At 42.5% G+C, this 19,605-nt stretch overlaps 1 protein-coding gene across 1 annotated transcript in view; it reads left to right on the plus strand.

Moving 5' to 3' along the window:
* ANK1 (ankyrin 1) overlaps positions 1–19,605 on the plus strand; it is an 86,985-nt gene that overhangs the window by 18,394 nt on the left and 48,986 nt on the right. Inside the window, exons 10-17 of the mRNA XM_036749994.1 lie at positions 1,478–1,576; positions 2,644–2,742; positions 3,920–4,018; positions 5,525–5,722; positions 7,531–7,629; positions 8,430–8,528; positions 15,155–15,352; positions 18,793–18,891. Of these exons, the coding sequence (XP_036605889.1) occupies positions 1,478–1,576; positions 2,644–2,742; positions 3,920–4,018; positions 5,525–5,722; positions 7,531–7,629; positions 8,430–8,528; positions 15,155–15,352; positions 18,793–18,891 (990 nt within the window). The remainder of the gene's footprint in view (positions 1–1,477; positions 1,577–2,643; positions 2,743–3,919; positions 4,019–5,524; positions 5,723–7,530; positions 7,630–8,429; positions 8,529–15,154; positions 15,353–18,792; positions 18,892–19,605) is intronic.

Raw genomic sequence — 19,605 nt, forward strand, 5'->3', positions numbered from 1 at the left:
GTGAATACCAGAGGGTGAAATGTCTATATTCGGGGTGAAGTTTTTAATGAGTTTGGCCCAGGACACTTTATATCAGTTGGCAGTTCACATGCGGAGAGCCTACTGCCAGTCTGAGCTGTCATCAGAGGGCAGAAACATTTCTAGGATCTTTCCATGTATGTGCCCAGGCCAAACATTTGCCTTTTCAAAGGGACTCACAACTTCTAGAAGTGAATCCAGATCTAAAGTGATAACCCTGCAGCGCTTGTAGGTATCTTCCTCCACCCACTCTAAGGACTTCCTGAAATTATTCTTGGACTGACCTCTGGAAACTGACTTTGTCCTGCCACTGACCAAAGGTCATAGGCTCAGGTAGACTTAGGGTGACCACTGCTTCCAGTATGTCATCAAATTAAGCTCAGCACCAGTTTGAGTGTTCATGCCACTCTATGCTCTGTGAGTGGGGACCGAGCATTGCCGCTCTGGCATGAAGGAAGAAAAGGGAAAGGTGTCCCCGCACAAGTTAACAAGTTCATACTACAGATGCACCTCACTCAATGCAAACTTAATGCACAAAAATCTCGATTTATACAAATTATCGAATTGGAACTTGGAGATTCATAAATTGCTTTATAAAAGGATTCTTCACTATACAGAAGAATTCATCAAGGGGTTCCTTCAAAGAACGTGTTTCCAACTGGGTGTAGTGGCACATGCCTATAATCAGTGGTGTGTTGATAAATTTTTAACAACCAGCTTTTGTTGGGGTGGGGTGTTTCAACAATCCAGCTAGCAGCTGCTGTGAGGGTGTAAAGCCAACAACCACCAGTTCACAGAATGCTGCAAGCCCAGGTCCTTTTCATCTGCTTCACTAAGGAAAGCAACATTAAGGGGTTAACAATCTTGGGTCTGAGCTGGCTCCAGCACACCCCTGCCTATACTCCTTGCTGCTGGGGAGGACAAGCTTGGTGGATCACCTGAGCTCAGGAATTCTGAGCTACAAAAGGGCTAGAGCTGACCAGATGTCCACACTAAGTCCAACACCAATAAGGTGAGTCCCTGGGAGCAAAGAGCCACCAAAGTGACTAAGAAGGAGTGAGCTGGCTCAAGTCAGCAAACCAAAACATTCAAACTTCTTTCTCAATCAGTATAGGAATTGGGTGCATGACTGGCCAGCCCTACTTTCAGCCTGAGTGAGATAAGAAGACCCAGTCTCAAAACCCTGCAAAAACCCAACCTACCCTAGTATATTAAAAAACATTAGATTTACAAAAATACTTTGTAGCTATAGATTATGACTATGATTATTACTTGTTGAGGAACATTTTAGTGCATAAAGGGAGGCCTGCCTGTATGCCACATGATTTACATCTATTTGCATTTCATGTGTGGAAACCTTCTGACTTTTAATGACTGCGAAGGCTGCAGTCTAGACACAAGGTGACATTCTGTGTTCTTGAATTGGTGTGTGGGCATCTCCTGTCTGACTGTGTTGTAGAATGGCTTCACGCCCTTACACATCGCCTGTAAGAAGAATCACATCCGCGTGATGGAGTTGCTGCTGAAGACGGGAGCTTCCATAGATGCAGTCACTGAGGTAGGTAACTCGCTTTTCCACATTCAGAGCCCAGTGAAGACATGGGTTACTTTCTCTGGCTGTGGGATTCTTTTCTTGGAGGTTTTGTTGGTCTTTCCTCAACTCGAGCCCCCAACCCAGAAGCTTTGGGGATGTATATCTTAGTAGACAGACCAGCCCACTACAGATTTCGTGTCTCTCAGAGACTTGCTTCCCATTAATGGCTGGGTTTGTGCAGCTTCTAAGTCCTAAACTGCTTTGACTTTATCTGAGGTGGGTCATTCCAGCAGGTATTTCCCTGCTGGTGGGATGAAATATGTCCCAATTCAGGGCATTTTCCAGACCTTCCACAAAATGTCCACAGCTCTCTCCCAGACACTTAGGCCCTTACCAGAAAGTAGCTTGAGTGTTTTGTTAGCCTTTTAGCCAAATTGTGGATAATTCCCATGTAGCTTTAATCCTCACTCCTGGTTTATTACCACACCCAGGGCACCAGGAGTCACAGGGAGTAGGCTGTAGTGTTCCCCCTCCAAGGATATACCTCTGGTAGGTAGGGCTGACCTCTGGAAACTGAGCTTGTTCTGCCACTGACCAAAGGTCACTGGCTCAGCTAGACTCAGGATGACCAGTGCTTCACCTCAGCCTGATTGTCCTTCCAGTCCTGCTTGGAAGAAGTGTCCTTTTCCCAAAAGACAAGCCGGGAAAGTCACTTGCTCATTTTAAAATTGGAATAAAATAACACCTACCTCCCGGGGTTCTTGTGAGGATCAAACGAGATGATTGTAAAGTGGTAAGCAGTGTGTCTGGCACGTAGTAAGCGCTATGTAAATGTTAGCCATCATCATCATCATTATTACACTCCTGCTCTTTAGGAGCTACCAGACTGCCCCAGTTCCTCATCCGCTCACTCCCATAAGGCACCAGGTCACAAAATGCAAATTAAACACCTATATACCCAAGAAACAAAGACACCCCCCACAGCCCCTCAAAAGCCACACCAGAGGTTATAGAAGGTAAGCATTCTCTCCATTTGGCATTTGCCCAATTAAACAGTGAACTTGTTCTTACATTCCTTTTCTTTGTTGCAGTCTGGACTGACCCCACTCCATGTAGCGTCCTTCATGGGGCACCTTCCCATTGTGAAGAATCTTCTTCAGCGGGGAGCATCACCTAATGTCTCCAATGTGGTAAGGTCTAGGGCCTGTTATCTTGGCATCCAGAGACAAGAGAAAGGCTTTAATTAGCTTTGTGAGATCATGTCTCTTGGGATATGGGTATGATTCCCAGAGCAGTAGAAACCTCAGGCTGGGGCATGATACCCTTTTTATACTGACTTCCCTTCAAATTAGATATACAGAAAGAACCTCTGAATGTCAGAGGTGAGCAGAAATATAATGATGGTGAGGGCAGTGTCAGTCTTTTGTTCTGGAGAGCAGCTTGGGAGAGTCCTATGTAGGTTACCCAAGTACACTTTTAAAGTGCATTTAAAGCAAGCTGCACATAACAGACATTCACGGTTTCATACACAATTCTCTTTTTAGTGTCTTTTTAAAATGTAATGAAATGTTCCTGTTTGTTCGTATTTAATTATAAAAATAAAATTTAACAAATTGTTTAGAAGAAAGTAAAAAAAGAAATCTACTTACATATATTTTATCTAGAATATATATGTGTATATGTGTATTTGTGTGTGTGTGTGTGTGTGTGTGTGTATATATATATATATATGTATATATACATGCCTATATGTGTGTGTAGATAAAATTTGAGTCCAGAATTTAATTTCCTTCAGCTTAGTGGAGGGAAAACTGAGTTGGGGGTGGCAAAAGGGATTTAATGTGGCTAGCTGTCACCATGAATTCACATTGCCTTAGCTAATTCATTATGCAAAGCAACTCATCTTAAGTTAAGATCCCAAGTTCTCCCATTTCTCCTGCTCTTCTGTCCTGTTCTGTGTGGACCACATTGGATTAGGACTCATTGCTTCCAAACTCAGTCACATTTTTCTGCCCAGCCATGTTGTGCATTTCCATTATACCATCTAATTGGTTGCTTTGTTGATCTCCCTATAACAGACCATTATGCTTAGCCTACATTGGCCCCATTTCCTTAGGCTTCTTAACCCTCTTTGGTCTTTTCATGACCCACTTGTCCCCAACCTTCTCCCCACTCTCCTAGAGAAGGGAGCACAACAATTTCCTTACAAGGCTTCCTAAAATTAAGAAGAGGTACCTGCTGGAAGAACTCCACCTCTTAAGAATAAAGTCCCTGAGACACAATAAGGAAGAGCTTGAGAGAGTGCTATGTGTCACTGTGGGAATGAACCACCCATGAACACTTGAGAAATGTCTTTTTGTTTTATAGAAAGTGGAGACACCACTACATATGGCAGCCAGAGCTGGGCACACAGAAGTAGCCAAATATTTACTCCAGAACAAAGCCAAAGTTAATGCCAAGGCCAAGGTAAGTTCAGGAGGAAAAAAAGGGAGGGGGTGGAAGGGGAGGGAAGATTGAGAGTTCCATTTCATTGAAATGCATTTCTTCTTAATACTATATCTGAAGCAGAAAGCTTATCCATCCCTCTCACTCAGGTTGGGCAAAGGGACTGGCTTTGTGAGCAATTAGAGAGAAGGGGGAGAGGGAGGGGGAGAGAAGGAGGGAGGGAGGGAGGGACTTAATCCATACAGCTCTGCCTCTATCTGACTCATGTTTTATTGGTAGCCTTTAATCAAGGGATAGGGTTTGAACTTGTGATTTCATTGTTAGAAGAACTCCCAGATGAGGAAAACCTCCTTTACCAATGGAGGTGGACACTCATTCTTCAACTTAAATGATCAGAGAGCTGCCTAGAGCAGAGTTATCAAACTCATGGCCCATACCAGCATGCAGGAAAACTCTCAACCAGATTAAAATGTAATTGGGAAATATTTAAAATAAATAAAAATAAAATAAAACATAGGTAATGTCAACTTGTGATTTTCTAAGCAGGCAACCATTTCTATTTGAGCTTGACACCATTGGCCTAGGCCACTGAGACGTGAAGTCACTTCCTCATTATCACAGAGTCAGTACAAATAATAGGCAGAACTCAAACCCAGCTCTTCCTGACTTTGAGGCCAGGTCTCTGTCTCCCATGCCACAAAGCCTATAAATTCTAAGGGGTCAAAAAGGGAAAGGAGTGACTCCCAGGAATACAAAGAACAGCAACTTTCAAGGATTGTATTCCCAGTGTAACAAGAGCATACATTATTTGAGTTAGAATGACTTGCCCTTCTTTTGAAGTAAATGCTGGGGGTGTGAGCAAATCATAGAATAACTGAAGGACTCATACAATTGACTAAGATCAGGGTCAGTGTTTCCTTCCTCTCCTGCCTGTTGGGGGCAGAAGGCTGGCACAATGCACAGTATGACCCATGATCTTGGATGTGTACTGTGTGAACAGTGAATCCTGGCTTAGTAACTCAGAACTCTCAGGGGCTGAACAAAGCCCAGCAACCCTAGGGTACAAACAGGAGAGTCCAATGAAAGTGTTCCCCTTCCCCTTCAGCAGTTCTAAGTAAGCCCTGACTCCTGACATCAAGGAAATGTAAAGCAGACTGAGAAGTGGATCATCTGTCAGAGTTTTAGGACTTCATTTTATGACACTCTCGTGATAGATGATAGGTAGATAGATGGATATATACATACAGAGATACATAGGTAGATAGATACATAGAAAGATGATTAATACATAAATAGAAAGATTATGTATAAGATGTATAGATAAATAGAAAGATGAAAGATTGAAAGGAAGAAGAAAGAAATGAAAGAAGGGAAGGAAGAAAGGAAGATAGATATCCATAACATGTTCCAAAGGAAACATGGAATTACGCAGAATGGTTCTCTTTGCTCTTCCTTCATGCCCCCAAGGGAGGCTGCCTGTCACATAAAGCACCTGTCTCCTCAGCCATTTCTTTCCTCCCCATTCAGGATGACCAGACCCCACTTCACTGTGCAGCTCGCATCGGGCATACAAATATGGTGAAGCTTCTCCTGGAAAACAATGCCAACCCCAACCTCGCCACGACTGCTGGACACACCCCTCTGCACATCACAGCACGAGAGGGCCATGTGGAAACAGCCCTGGCACTACTAGAAAAGGAAGCTTCCCAGGCTTGCATGACCAAGGTTTTTATCTCTCTCTCTGTGCCTCTGAGAAACAAATAGGCAAGCGGGTGGCTGGGCTGACTGTGTGGGAGGGGGATCCCTGTCTAGTCTTCTCTGCTGTCCTGGTGATCCTAAGAACAGCTGGGGAAAATTGGCATCCTCAGGCTTGGCTCTGTCATGAGAGCTCATAGAATCATAGAAGCTGAGAGCTAGGAAGGGACTCCATAAGGTATCTCATCCAATCCCTACACGAAGGGTAAATCCCATCTACACATCCTTGACAAGTCGTCATGCAGCCTCTACTTAAACACCTCTGACGATGGGAAACTCAGCTACCTTGGGAGATGACCTGTTCATTTCCTAATTGTTGGGAAGTGTTGCTTTATGCCAAGACCCCAATCTGCCTACCTGTGCCTTTTATTCATTGGTCCTGGTTCTGTCCTCTAGAGCTAAGCAAAACAAGTCTAATTCCTCTTCCATGCAATAGCCCTTCAAACATTTAAAGACAGTTATCGTGTACCTCCTAAGTCACCCCGTCAGGCTAAACAAGTGCACACACCCCCAGCCCAGTTTCTTCAGCCAGTCCTCCTGGTACTTTGTACCTTCATCATTTCAGTCATTTGCTCACTCAGTAAATTAACACACATTTACTAAACATTTACTTTGTGCCAAGCTCTCCGCTAAGCCCTGGAGATTCAATGAAAACATAAAAACAGACCCTGCCTTCAAGGAACTTACATTCTAATTGAAGAGACAACAAGTACACTCTCGTCCAGACGTGCCCCAGTTTGTCAGCTGGGTGGGTATCTTCCTTTTCCAGAATGGTACATTAGAATGAATCAATACATAAACTAGTGGTTAATTATTGGCCGTGTACTAGGCATCGAACATTATGCTAGGTTCTAAGGGAGATAAAAGAGGAACAAGACACAGTCCCATTCTGAAGGAACCTATCTCTTTGGCAGTGCCAGGGAGGCATATTCACAGAAAAAGTTAAAAAAACTTACTAAGCAGCATGTGACAAATGATTAATCAATGGCGCAGTTAATTAGAGTTGCAGGAAGCCTGGTGATCTCCTGACTGCTTTTGGTCCCACCTCTGAGGCAGTGATCAGCAGTCACTCTCACCTCTTGAGTAACTATCTCTTTCTCCATGCTCTAAGACCTTGGGGTGTCTAGTTTTTATTATCATTATTTATTTATTTTTAACATTCTTTTTTTAAAATTCTGATTTCTGAACTCTCTCCTTCCCTCCTGCTCCTCCCCTACCCATTGATAAGCCAAGCACTATAATGTCAATTACACATGTAAACTCATGCGAAACGTCTTTCCATGTTAGTCATGTTGGTAAATGAATAAATAAATAGGAAGAAACATAAAGAAAGTTAAAAAAAAGTAAGCTTCACTCTCTGTTCAGAGTTCATTGGTTCTGTCCCTGGAGGTGGATAGCATTTTTCATCCCAGGTCCTTTGGATCATTGGATCTTGGATCATTGTCCTGATCAGAGTAGTAAGTCTTTTACAACTGATCATTCATAAGCTATTGCTGTTACTCTGAACAATGGTCTCCTGGTTTTGCTCATTTCACTTTGCCTCAGTTCATACAAATCTTTCCAGGTTTTTCCGAAACCATCCCCTTCATCATTTCTTCTCACACAATAGTATTCCATCACAATCGTATACCACAATTTGATTGGCCATTCCCCAATTGATGGGCATTAGGGCGTCTAGTTTCGTAGAGCATCTGACCTCCCTCCCTCTGATCTCCTGTTGTTCCCCCAAAATGTTGCTCATTCTCTGCAGGATTCTAATGTTCTTTGTTTCTCCTCAGAAAGGATTTACCCCTCTCCATGTTGCTGCTAAATATGGAAAGGTAAACGTGGCCGAGCTACTGCTGGAAAGGGACGCCCATCCAAATGCAGCTGGAAAAGTGAGTTTGAACTTCACAGGGTCCCTCCCTTTTCTAGGTTAGAGGAAAGAACCAATTCCCTTCTTTGGCTCATATTTTAAGTTTAAAAACATCCCTCCTGTCTCCACCTCCACTTTCCACCCCCCATCTGACACCCTATAGCTAGAGTCATTAAGAGCTACAAGAAACCTTAATCTAGTCTACCCTCCCCCCCCCCATTTTATAGATGAGAAAACTAAGGCCCAGAAATGGGAATTGATTTGCCCAGGGTCACACAGCTAGTAAGTGGCCAAGCCAGGATCAGAACCCCAATCTTCTGGGGCCAAGTCAATCTGGGGCCACTGTGAATCAGGGCTGTGTAGTTTGGCACACTGTTTCTACTTGGCATTGCCAGTTGGACAGTGACTGGGAGAGACAGTTGGTGGGTGAGAAATACATGGCTCTGACAACAGACAGAAGGAGACCTGAGCCTCATGTGCAGAAAACCAGCCCAGAATCCCTTCAGCTCCATCCCTGCTATCTCTATTATGCAATCAAGAGTAGGATAGCTTTTCTTCCTCATTCCCTCAACCCACCACCTCACCCCCAGTGCAAATTGCACTCATTTCCTCTTCAGGGCTACCCTAGGTCTTCATTTTACCTTGCTTTTGTTTCAAATTGACCTGCTTGGGAGCGAATAAGAGAAGCGAGGGAGAGGGAGCCCATAGTGTGACTTGTCCCTGTTCAGACTCTAATTAGGGAAGCTTGGGCCCCAAATGTAGGAGTCCCAGTAGAAAATGAGCTAATGCTTTTTCCTTTTTGTGTTTTTTCTCTCTCTGCAGAATGGCCTCACCCCTCTCCATGTGGCTGTCCATCACAATAACCTGGAGATTGTGAAACTTCTCCTGCCTCGAGGAGGCTCTCCACACAGCCCTGCTTGGGTAAGGCCCCTCCTTGCCTTTCTCCATGCCTGGCAGACTGCCAAGGGGCTGGACATCGGCCAGGATTTTTGAGAGAGGAAGATTTAGGCAGCAGTTGGAAGGTTTAGGGGCCCCGTGCATTTACTTAATTTCAGGATTTAAAAAAAATTCTCAATGTGGTTGATGTTCTTTGACTATGAATGAGTAGAAATGAGTAGAATGAGTAGAGGATGAGTAGAAAACTAGGAAGTAGCACTTTTCAACCACAGATCTCCGCATACCATACAGATAGCACTCAGTTTCTACAACAAATGAGTTCCTTTCAAACCTCATTGGTAAATCAAAGTGTTGTGAATTGAATTACGTCTTAAATGAACTCAATGAGCTTGTGTTAGTTAATGGCACTTGGACTCCTACAATTAATCCATTGTAAAATGAAGGATATATGTGTCTGTGTATACACATATAAATATATGTATTTATATGTGTATGCACATATAAATACATATATATAAATATAAAATAGAAATAACCATCCCCAAAATTTGTATATTTGACAGGGATAGGAACTGGACTTGGTCATTGGTTTTGGTCTTGTTATTCAGTCATTTCAGTCATGGCCAGCTCCATGTGACCCCATTTGGGGTTTTCTTGGCAAAGATACTGAAGTGGTTTGCCATTTCCTTCTCCAGCTCATTTACAGATGAGGAAACTGGGGAAAACAGGATTAAGTGACTTGCCCAGGGTCACACACCTAGTGAGTGTCGAGGTCTGGCACTCTATCCACTGCACCACCCAGCTGTCCTTCATTGGTATAGGGAACTCTCAAGTAGGAAAGCTTCATCTACCAATTCAGGTTGGCACTTTCCTTATAACTAATTGTCTTAGAGAATTGTCTAGAGTCCTGACAGGTGAAGTGGCTTGCCTAAGGTTATACAGCCAGTGTAATCTCAGGTATGGGTCTTGAATCCATGCCTTCCTGACTTCAAGGCTGGCTCACTACCCACTATTCCATGCTGCCTCTATGAATTTGGTTCGTTGTTTATTTTCCTTAAAATGAGATAAACTTACATATCTTATGCAACATGTTCATTTTCTGAGTCTGGTATAGTAGAGAAAATGCAGAGTTTGGAGTCAGAAAGACCCGCACCTTTGACACACGCTAGCCGTGTTACTCCAGACAAATCACTTAATTTTTATGCCCTTCAGGCAAGGTGAGCAGTTTTGAGACTATACCACACAATGATTAGTTGAAGGAATGTGGGTTAGTCAGTCTGAAGAAAGTAAGACTTGGGAAGATTTGTTAGCTGTCTTCAAGTATTCAAAAGGCTATTTTATTCTGCTTGGCCATAAAGGGCCAAACTAGGAGCCTTGGGTGGAAACTGTAGAGTCAAATTTTGGCCTACTGTAAAGGAAGTCTTCCTAAAAATAAGAGTCAAACAAGAATGGAATAGGCTATTATCAGGAGGTAGTGAGCTTCTCATTGATGGAGGTCCTCAAGCAGAGGACCTCGATCCATTGTAGAGGATATTATATTTTATTTTATGTTATGTATGTATATATATATATATATATGTATGAATGTATATATAAACATTTTACTTTTCCCCCCAGTTACATGTTAAAACAATTTTTGAACATTTTTTTTAAAGTTTCGAGTTACAAATTCTATGCCTCCCTTCCTCCCCTCCCCCCATCCCTGAGACAGTAAGCAATCTGATATAGGTTATACATGTGCAATCACGTAAAATATTGTGGAGAATATTTTAGCGGGCATTCCTTCTTCTGATAGGACTACATTGACTACATGACTTCTGAGACTCCTTCCAGCTCCGAGACTCTATGACCCTATGAAATAATAGGGTGCACTCAACTTTTTTCCATTATTTCCTTTTGTTTCTTCAAACTGGTACTCTTGTTAAGATGGAAATAAACAGAAATGGGATTATCATAAGAACATGGGATCATAGATCTTGACCTAGGAGAGACTTTAGAGGAGGTTGAGACCTAGGTCGGTCCCCAGTGATCAGTTAAGAACTATCATCTTGGGTTCCATCAATAGAAGTATTAATGTCCAGAGGGAATGGAAACAGTGGGTGTGTCAACCTCCATTTAGTCAAATCTCATCTGGATGACATCTAATAAATGCTTGTTGTCAGCGTATTGCATTCCATTCTCAGCATCACGTTTTAGGAAGGATATTGACATGTAGGACCATGTCTAGAGGAGGGTGATTGGGATGGAAAGGGAACTGGAAAACATACCCTACATGAAAGAGCTGGGAAGGGCTAGATATGGGCTGAAAAAGGGAAGATGTGGGTAAAACAAGTTAACTGTCTTCAAATATTTAAAGGGTTGTCATATAAAAGAATGAGTTAGATTGGTTCTGGTTGGTCCCAGAAAACCGATGGGTTGAAATTAGCAGGGAGAAAAATCTCAGTTGCACATAATTAGAACTTCTCAATAATACGAGCTGTCTGTGTAATTATAATGACCAAGCTTGTCCCTGAAGAAGAGATAAGAAAATGCACCTCCCTCTCTGCAGATGTGGGAGACTGTGCTTGTGAAGCATTGACTACGCCATCAGACCCCATTTATTTGTTGGTTGGTTTAGTTTAGTTGTATTTTCTTTTTATCATCTCCCTTTTTTTGTAACTAGGCACAGTTTACTGGCTAGGCTTGGGAGAGGGATATGTTAGAAAATAAATACGACAAAAAAACATAATATTAATAAAAATTTCAAAAGGACGAGCTATCAAAGGTGTAATGGATTCACTTCATTGCAAGTGGGCGTTATTTCATTCTTTGTAGTGAGCTCCTCATTACCGGAAGTGCTCAAGCAGAGACTGGATAACCACTTAGTGATAATTCATGTTTTTATAGCACTTTAAGTTCTGCAAAGCACTTAAGTCACTACAACCCTTCTTATTTTATAAGTGAGGAGGGTAAGTGACTTGACCATGGTCCAAGATTCAAATCCCAGTCTTTGGATTCCAAGTCCAATGTTCTTTCTACCTCACCACTTGGACATTTATCAGAAATGTTGGTGTATGGTATTCTTCAGATTCAGATTAGACTAGATGATCCCTCCCAACTCTAAAATCCAATCCTACAAATTTGTGACCTCAGTGAGATTCCAGTTAGTTCAGAAGACAAGGCATTGCAGGAAACACTCTTAGAACACCATATAATAGTAGATGCTAATGCTAGATCATGGAGCACAGGCTTGACTGCTTCAGAGAACTGAGCAATCTGTTGGCCAGCACTTGGGCCCAGCTGACACCTTGTGGTCTCCAGAGTAGATGCAGTCAGCCCAACCATTCAACCTCAGCCCTCCTTTTTTGTCCCTTGCCATACATGTACCACTTGGTTTTGGTTTTTTAATCGAATACCTAGCAGTCAGCCCTGAAGTTTCACCCACAAGTCCCATCATCTCTCTGGATCCCTGCCCCTGCTGCTGCTTCCAGCCATAGACCCAACCTTGCCATTCGTAACATTCAGCACCTAGGAGAGCTGACTTACTCTTGCCTCCAAAAATAAAAAAAGTGGGCCCCTTCCCCTCCCACTTACATAAAAAAAATGGGAGCCAGTTTCATGATATTTAAAGAGCGCTGAATCCAAGTACAAAAGCTACACAGATGGATTTTTGTTTCCATGGTAAAAAAAAAAAACCCACTCTACAAAGTCACGTCTGACAATTTTGTAGAATTTCACATGCAGATCTGTATGCACCACAAAATAGCTTTTAAAAACCCCCAACAACTTACAAATCCAGTGTTAATGTTGATTAAAATGTCTGTGGATTTTTTTCCCTGTGCATTCCTCTAGATGCATTTCTTCAGAAGAAGAAGTGGATATGTGTGTAAAAAATAGTTGAGTAGCAGTGAATAGTATGGTACCTGGTACATACTAGGGGCTTAATAAATACTTAGAGTAGCTAGGTGGTGCAGAGGATAGAGTGCCAGGCCTGGAATCAGGAAGACTCAACTTTGTGGATTCAAATCTGGCCTCAGACACTTACTAGCTGTATGACCCTGGGCAAGTCACTTACCCTGTTTGCCTCAATTCTTCATCTGTCAAATGGAGCTGGAGAAGGAAAGGACAAACCACTCTAGTATCTTTGCCAAGAAAACCCCAAATGGGCTCAGAAAAAATCCATACAACTGGAACACAAAAACAGTGATAAGTGTTTGCTGGCTGACTGACAGCCATCCATTCTGGTCTTGGTCCCTTTCATTTGCTTTTCAATGGAAAATTTTCCTGTTTTCTTAAAGTCTCCTGGTCTCTCACGCTATTTTCAAATAAGATAATGAATGTAAAGCTCTTTGTAAACATTTACCAAGGGTGTCCTACAGCCACCTCGTGAGAACTGATTGTTAATTTTTCATTGTGAGCATTTACTGGCAAAAACATGGGACAGCTAGGTGGTGCAGTGGTTAGAGTATTGAGTCAGGAAGACTACTCTTCCTGAGTTCAAATCCAGCCTCAGGCCGCTCCTAGCTATGTGACCCTGGGCAAGTCACTTAACCCTCTTTACCTCAGTTTCCTCATCTGTAAAGTGAGCTGGAGAAGGAAATGACAAATCACTCCAGTATCTTTGTCACAAAGAATTGAAAATGGCTGAACAAATCCCACTCCGATGCTGACCCCCGTGGGACCATGAGTGAGTCACTTAAACAGTAACACCTCGTTTTTCTCAACTATAAAATGATAAGGTTGGGCTAGATGACTGGCCAAAGCCTGCCATCTTTGGTCCTCTCTAGTTCTATATCTATGATGCCATTGTGATGAGAATCTGGGAAGAGATTAGGGCTAGATACATAGGTTTGGGAGTTATCTGTGTAGAGCTGCTAATTGAATCTATAAGTGTAGATCAGACAATTAAGGGAGAAAATGTAAAAAACAGAGAAGACCTAAAATGACACAGTCCTAGAGGATACCCACAGTCAGGTCATGTAAACCAACCCACTTGTTTTCTGATGTAGGTAGGGAATTAAAGTTTCCTTCAAAGCTCAATTCAGGTGCTATGTTCTGTTGTTGTCTGTGGTTGTTCAGTCATGTCTGACTCTTCGTGACCCCGTTTGGGGTTTTATTGGCAAAGATACTGGAGTGGTTTGCCATTTCCTTATCCAGCTTATTTTATAGATGAGGAAACTGAGGCAAACAGGGTTAAATGACCTGCTAAGGGTAAGTGATTTAAGGCCAGATTTAAACTTAGGTCTTCTTGACTCCGGATCCGGAGTTCTAACCACTGTGCCACCTAGGTGCCCTTACACAAAACCTTTCTTGATCATGCCAGTTCAGCAGTTCTCAAACTTTTTGGTCTCAAATTATTGAGGACTTCAGACACCTTTTTGTTTATGTGAGTCATATCTCTTGTCCATCAGATTGTAAGCTCCTTGAGGGCAAGGGCTGTCTTTTGCCTCTTTTCATATTCTTAGCACAGTATCTGGCACATTTGTTGTTGTTCAGTTGTTTCTGACTCTTTATGACACCATGGACCATACTGCCCATGAGGTTTTCTTGGCAAGGATACTGGAGTGGCTTGCCATTTTCCTTTCCAGTGGAGAAAGCACATAGTAGGAACTTAATAAATGTTTACTTATTGATTGAAATTTACCATATTAGAAATGGAAGCTAGTACTTTTAATAACATTTATTAGTTTATTCAAAAATAACAATAAAAATCCATTACAGATTAATATGAATAACATTTTTATAAAAAATAATTATACTTTCCAAAACAAAACACATTTACTGAGAATAGCATTGTTTTGCATATTTGTGCAAATTTCTCTAATATCTGATTAAGAAAAGATAACTAGACTCTCATATCTGCTTCTGTATTCAATCTGTTTTTGTTGAAGTATATGAAGAAAATCCAGCCTCACATAGATATGTAGTTAGAAAGGGGAAGTGTTATAATAGGCAAATAGTGTTAGTATTGTTATGAAAAATATCGACATTAGGAGTCCTAACAGGGGCTCAGGGTCCCTCAGGCTTTCCCTGACTATTCTGTGTTAAAGTAGATCTTAACCTTTTGGAGGGTGTTTAGACCCTTTTGGCAATCAGTCTGGCAAAGTCTACAGACCACTTCTCAAATAATGGGTTTTTAATGCATAAAACAAAAGACACAGGATTACAAAGGATATTAATTTTTTTAAGGGACTGCTATCAGTTGTTGGTTTTTTTAAAAGCAAGTTCATGAACCCAGGTTAAGAACCCATAGCCTAGTTGCTACTACTCTCTTCCTCCTCAAGCTATCTTGTATTTGCTTATCTGGGTAAATGCTGTATCCCCCAATAGAATAAATATTCTCCCAGGGCAAGAGCTCTTTTTCATATTGTCCTTGTATTCCCCATACTTAGCATGATGCCTTGTATGTAGTAGGTGATTAATAAGTGCTTGTTGGATGACTGATGAGATGAATTAAGTGACTTGCCCAAGATCACAGCAGTAAGATTCAAACCCACATGCTTTGATTCCAAATCCAGGTTTTTCCATGCCACTGTATTGTCTCATGATAGATAACGGCAGCTTGGCCATTAGAGATAGTCTCTTTAGAAGATTTGCCATTTATGGTGCCATTATAGATTTCCCATCAATGCCTTTCTAGTAGACTTATGTGGGTCTCGTTCCTTTTCCAGAATGGCTACACCCCTCTACACATCGCTGCCAAACAGAACCAGATGGAGCTTGCCAGCAACTTGCTACAATATGGGGGGTCTGCAAATGCAGAATCAGTACAAGGTGTGACACCCCTTCACCTTGCAGCTCAAGAGGGTCATGCGGAAATGGTTGCTCTGCTTCTCTCGAAACAAGCTAATGGCAACCTCGGGAACAAGGTAACTTCTGGGGTTCCCAGTATCCTTAGGTACTGCCCTGCAGTGCCAGGAATTAGGGCTGGTAACCAGATTGGCTGGGGAGACTGCTAGAGAAGACTCCATCATCCATTACCATAGTTGCCTGGATTCTGAGGTGCAGACTCCCAAGGACCTCAAGTCATACAGTGCTGAATATTCATTTCCTGAAGGGGAAACCAATGGCCTCCAGGAGGCTGTGATGATAGGGCATTTCTGCATACAGTCTTTGGGAAGCCAAAGAAGGGAATAAAATTTAAGGGTCATTTAGACTTCCTAATCACAAGAGTCTCATTGACTCTTGCTGCCATGGGCTGAAAAGCTCTTTTTCAGGGAAAGAACAGAACCACTGACAGTAATAAGGGAGTCGGCACATTAGGCTTATTGGATTTAACAGGAGCCCTGTGACAGCTGCATTTTGTGTTTGGTGTCTGGTTTCCTCTGTTGGGTTGTTTTGTGGCAATTTAGTCCAGGGGTTAATAATGATGATAGCAGCCCTCAGCTACTGCAAAACATTAACTAACCCATGCAATAGCCCCTGGAGGCAGATTAGTGGTATTGCTCTGATAAACTCAGCATTTATATACAACATCCACTTTGGTCAAATCCTTTGAACTTGAAGGAAATAGCCTTCCTCAGCTTATATGAAGGAATAATCATAGGATTCAGGAGTGGAAGAGAGCCTAGAGATGATCCAATCACCTCATCTTACAAGGGAGGAAACTGAGGCTCACACAGGTCATGAGTAGGCCAGCTGGGATTTGAACCCAGGTCACTGTTGTCATTGTAATCATCATCATCATCTTTTTCTCCTTCTCCTCTTCCTCCTCCTTTTCCTTCTCATTCTTCCTCTTCTTCTTCACCTTCTCCTCCCCTCTTCTTCTTCTTCCCCTTTCCCTCCCCTTCTCTTCCTCCTCCTCCTTCTTCCTCTTCTTCTTTCCCTCCTCCTCTTCCTCCTCCTTCGCCTCTTTCTCTTCCCCCTTCTCCTTCTTCATTTTCATCATCCTCTTTTCCTCCTCCTTCTTTTTCTTCTCCTTCTTGTTCCCCTCCTTTTTCTCTTTCTCCTCTTTCCTCTCCTCCTCCTCCTTCCTCTCTTCCTCCTCCTTTTCCTCTTTGGACTAGACCTGTAGTTTTATTGTAATGAGGGATTTGGACTAGATGGCCTCTAAGGTCCTTTCCAGCTCTAAGTCTATGCTCCTATGTACGTATGTAAGTACATGCAGAATCCCTATGTGAGGATAAAAAAAAAGTAACTGTAAGCTGGTTAAATACAAGTTAGTGAGAGAGAATAGTAGCAACTGGTCAGATCAGGAAAGGCATCGTATAGAAGGTGATGCTTGAGGTTCATCTTGAAGGAAGTTAGGGACTCTATGAAATGGCATCGAGAAAGAAGTGCATTCCAGGCATGGCAGCCTGCCAGTGGAAAGGTATGGAGACTGGAATGGAGCACCATGAGAGTACCTGAGAGAAGTCAGCATCCACATCAGTCTCTTTAGACAACTCCTCCTTTTTCCTCCTCATCAGAATGTTTTCTCTTTGTGCCATCAGAGTTTCATTCTTAAGAGCTGTGTTTACCAACTGGGTTGACTTCCTCTGCACTATTTTAGTTCATGGGAATCTACCTTATCCCTTCTGTGAATCCACTGAAATCTGCTCTAAAAATCTAGAGTGCACATCTCAGAGTATTATACTTAGCTTTCCTCTCCACTATTACAGATTGTAAGGTCTAGTGGTGGCTTCCTCACAGGAGGCCAGTGATGTCTATTTTAGCAACTGGTTTCTCCTCATTCGGGACAATGAGGTCTAGGAAGTAGCTCTCCTCTTTGATTCTTCTATCTTTTAAAGGAAGAAAAATATAATTAAAGCAAGTGAAGAAATTATTAGCTCCTCTGCTTTGGAGAAAGAGAGAATTCCAGCAGACATTTGGATAACCATGGAAGTCCCCCGCCATGATTACCTTCCACCACCGTGCTTGGCTTGTGCCCCATTTTCTGGATACCTCAACTCTTCCTTCTTTCTGTCCAGGCTATCGATCTCCATCCTTCCTAGTCGAATCTCTGACTCTAGGCTATGCAAAGAAGCAGCTCAAAAAAAAAAGGGTGTTCATTTGACTATAAAGTCTCTATTTTTTCTTTGCTGTGTAGATTTCACATTCTAAAAAAGCATTAATGCCAGCAAACAGTAACAACGGTGTTTATGTAGTAGATTTGCAAGGCACTTTACAAATATTACCTCATTTGATCCTCACAACCAACCTAGGAGGTTAGTGCTGTTAGTATCCCCATTTTACAGATGGGGAAACCAAGGCAGACAGGGGTTACATGACTCCCCTAGTGTAACACAGCTAGTAAGTGTCTACGGCTGGACCTGCACTCAGATCTTCCTGACTCCAGGCCCAGAGCTCTGTGTGCTGTGATGCCACCTAGGCATCCACCTCTAACATTTCTGTAGCACTTCAAATTTTTCAAAGTACTTTCACATCTATGGTCTTATTTTATCCTCGAAAGTACTCTGTGAGGAACGCAGGGTAGGGACTCTCTGCCTTATTTTCCAAATGAGAAAACTGAGCTCCAGAAAAGGAAAATAACTATCCAAGGTCATTAAGACCTTGGCCTCCCGAGACTCTCTCCATGAGTAATAGTAGACTGCTGTGTGGCTTATTGGATAGAGTGCTGGGCTTGGAGTCAGGAAGACCTGAGTTCAAATCCAGCCTCAGACGCTTACAAGCTGTGTGACCCTGGGCAAGTCACTTAACCTCTGTGTGCCTCAGTTTCCTCAAGTGCAAAATAAAGCACCTACTTCCCAGATATGTTGTGAGGTGCAAATGAGATACTAATCGTGGTAGAGCACGTAGCACAGTGCTAAATAAATGCTAACTAGTATTGTTATTAATCCAACCTCAGACACTTACTAGCTGAGTCTCTGGGTAAGTTACTTAATCGCTATCTGCCTCAATTTCCCCATCTGTAAAATGGGGTATAATATTAGCATTTATCTCCCAGGATTGTTGTGAGGATCAAATGAGAAAATTATATAATGATTGGCACAGATTAAGTACTACGTAAATGTTAGTTATTGTTGCATTTGTTACTTTTATTATTAATATTATCATTCATCCAGACACTTACTAGCTATGTGTCTCTGGGCAAATTACTTAATTGCTGTCTGCCTCAATTTCCCCATCTGCAAAATGGGGATGATAATAATTGGATTGGATGATCATTACCTCGCAGGGCTTTTGTATCAGAGTGCCTATGTGCTTTGCAAACCTTAAAAGCTCCAGATAAATATTATTATAAATCATTCTTTCCACTACAGCACACTGAACCAGAGATCTGAGGCATAGATCGAGCTCAGAGGGTGGCTCTCTGACATTTAGGTTGGTCTCAACAGTGCTGAAATGCTGTTACTGTTTTTCTTTTCAGAGCGGCCTCACTCCTCTCCATCTGGTGGCTCAAGAGGGCCACGTGGCGGTAGCTGACGTGCTCATCAAACAGGGCGTCACAGTGGACGCCACCACTCGGGTAAAACAACCAACCCGCTTCGATCAATGAATTGCGTGTGTGTGTGTGTGTGTGTGTGTGTGTGTGTGTGTGTGTGCATGGTGCTCTTCTTCTCCACTCCCTTTTCCCCTCGTCCCCACCTTGACCCACACACCCCCGCCAAAAACAAAAACAACAAACCAGTGGCTGCTCTTCCCTCATGTGGCTTCCCTTTGGCCTACTATTGTAAAGCTATGGTGGCCTCTTCCATGGAACGTTGAGATCCCTCCGTGCAAACAGCATCTTCTGGAGAAAGTTATGAGGGTTGAGATATGTTGAAAAGTCTAACGCGTTTCATTTTTCTTTTCATTTTGGATCATTTTCCCAGGGCCAGGACTCCAAGCATTTCTAGGGAAGGTGTTAAGTGAATAGATGATAACGGTCCGAATTCCCACAGTTCAACTTTAAACTTGATCAGTGTGCTTTCCTCGCAGCAACTTTCTGCGGGTCATTGCTACAGATGCAAATATTTCCATTTTACAGACAAGGACTGAGGCTTAGAAAGGTTAAGTCACTTGCCCAAGGAAACGCAGCAGCTCTATGTGGGAACTGGGACTTGAACCCATATTACTGAGTCCCTGACCAGTGCCTTTCCCGCTGTACAACACTGCATAAGTTTGAAATCTATTATAAAATATTAGCATGTCAAAACATATCACTGGCACAGTGAGTAGAGCACCGGCCCTGGAGTCAGGA

The sequence above is a fragment of the Trichosurus vulpecula genome, chromosome 3, assembly GCF_011100635.1.
Source record: "Trichosurus vulpecula isolate mTriVul1 chromosome 3, mTriVul1.pri, whole genome shotgun sequence".
Taxonomy (NCBI): domain Eukaryota; kingdom Metazoa; phylum Chordata; class Mammalia; order Diprotodontia; family Phalangeridae; genus Trichosurus; species Trichosurus vulpecula.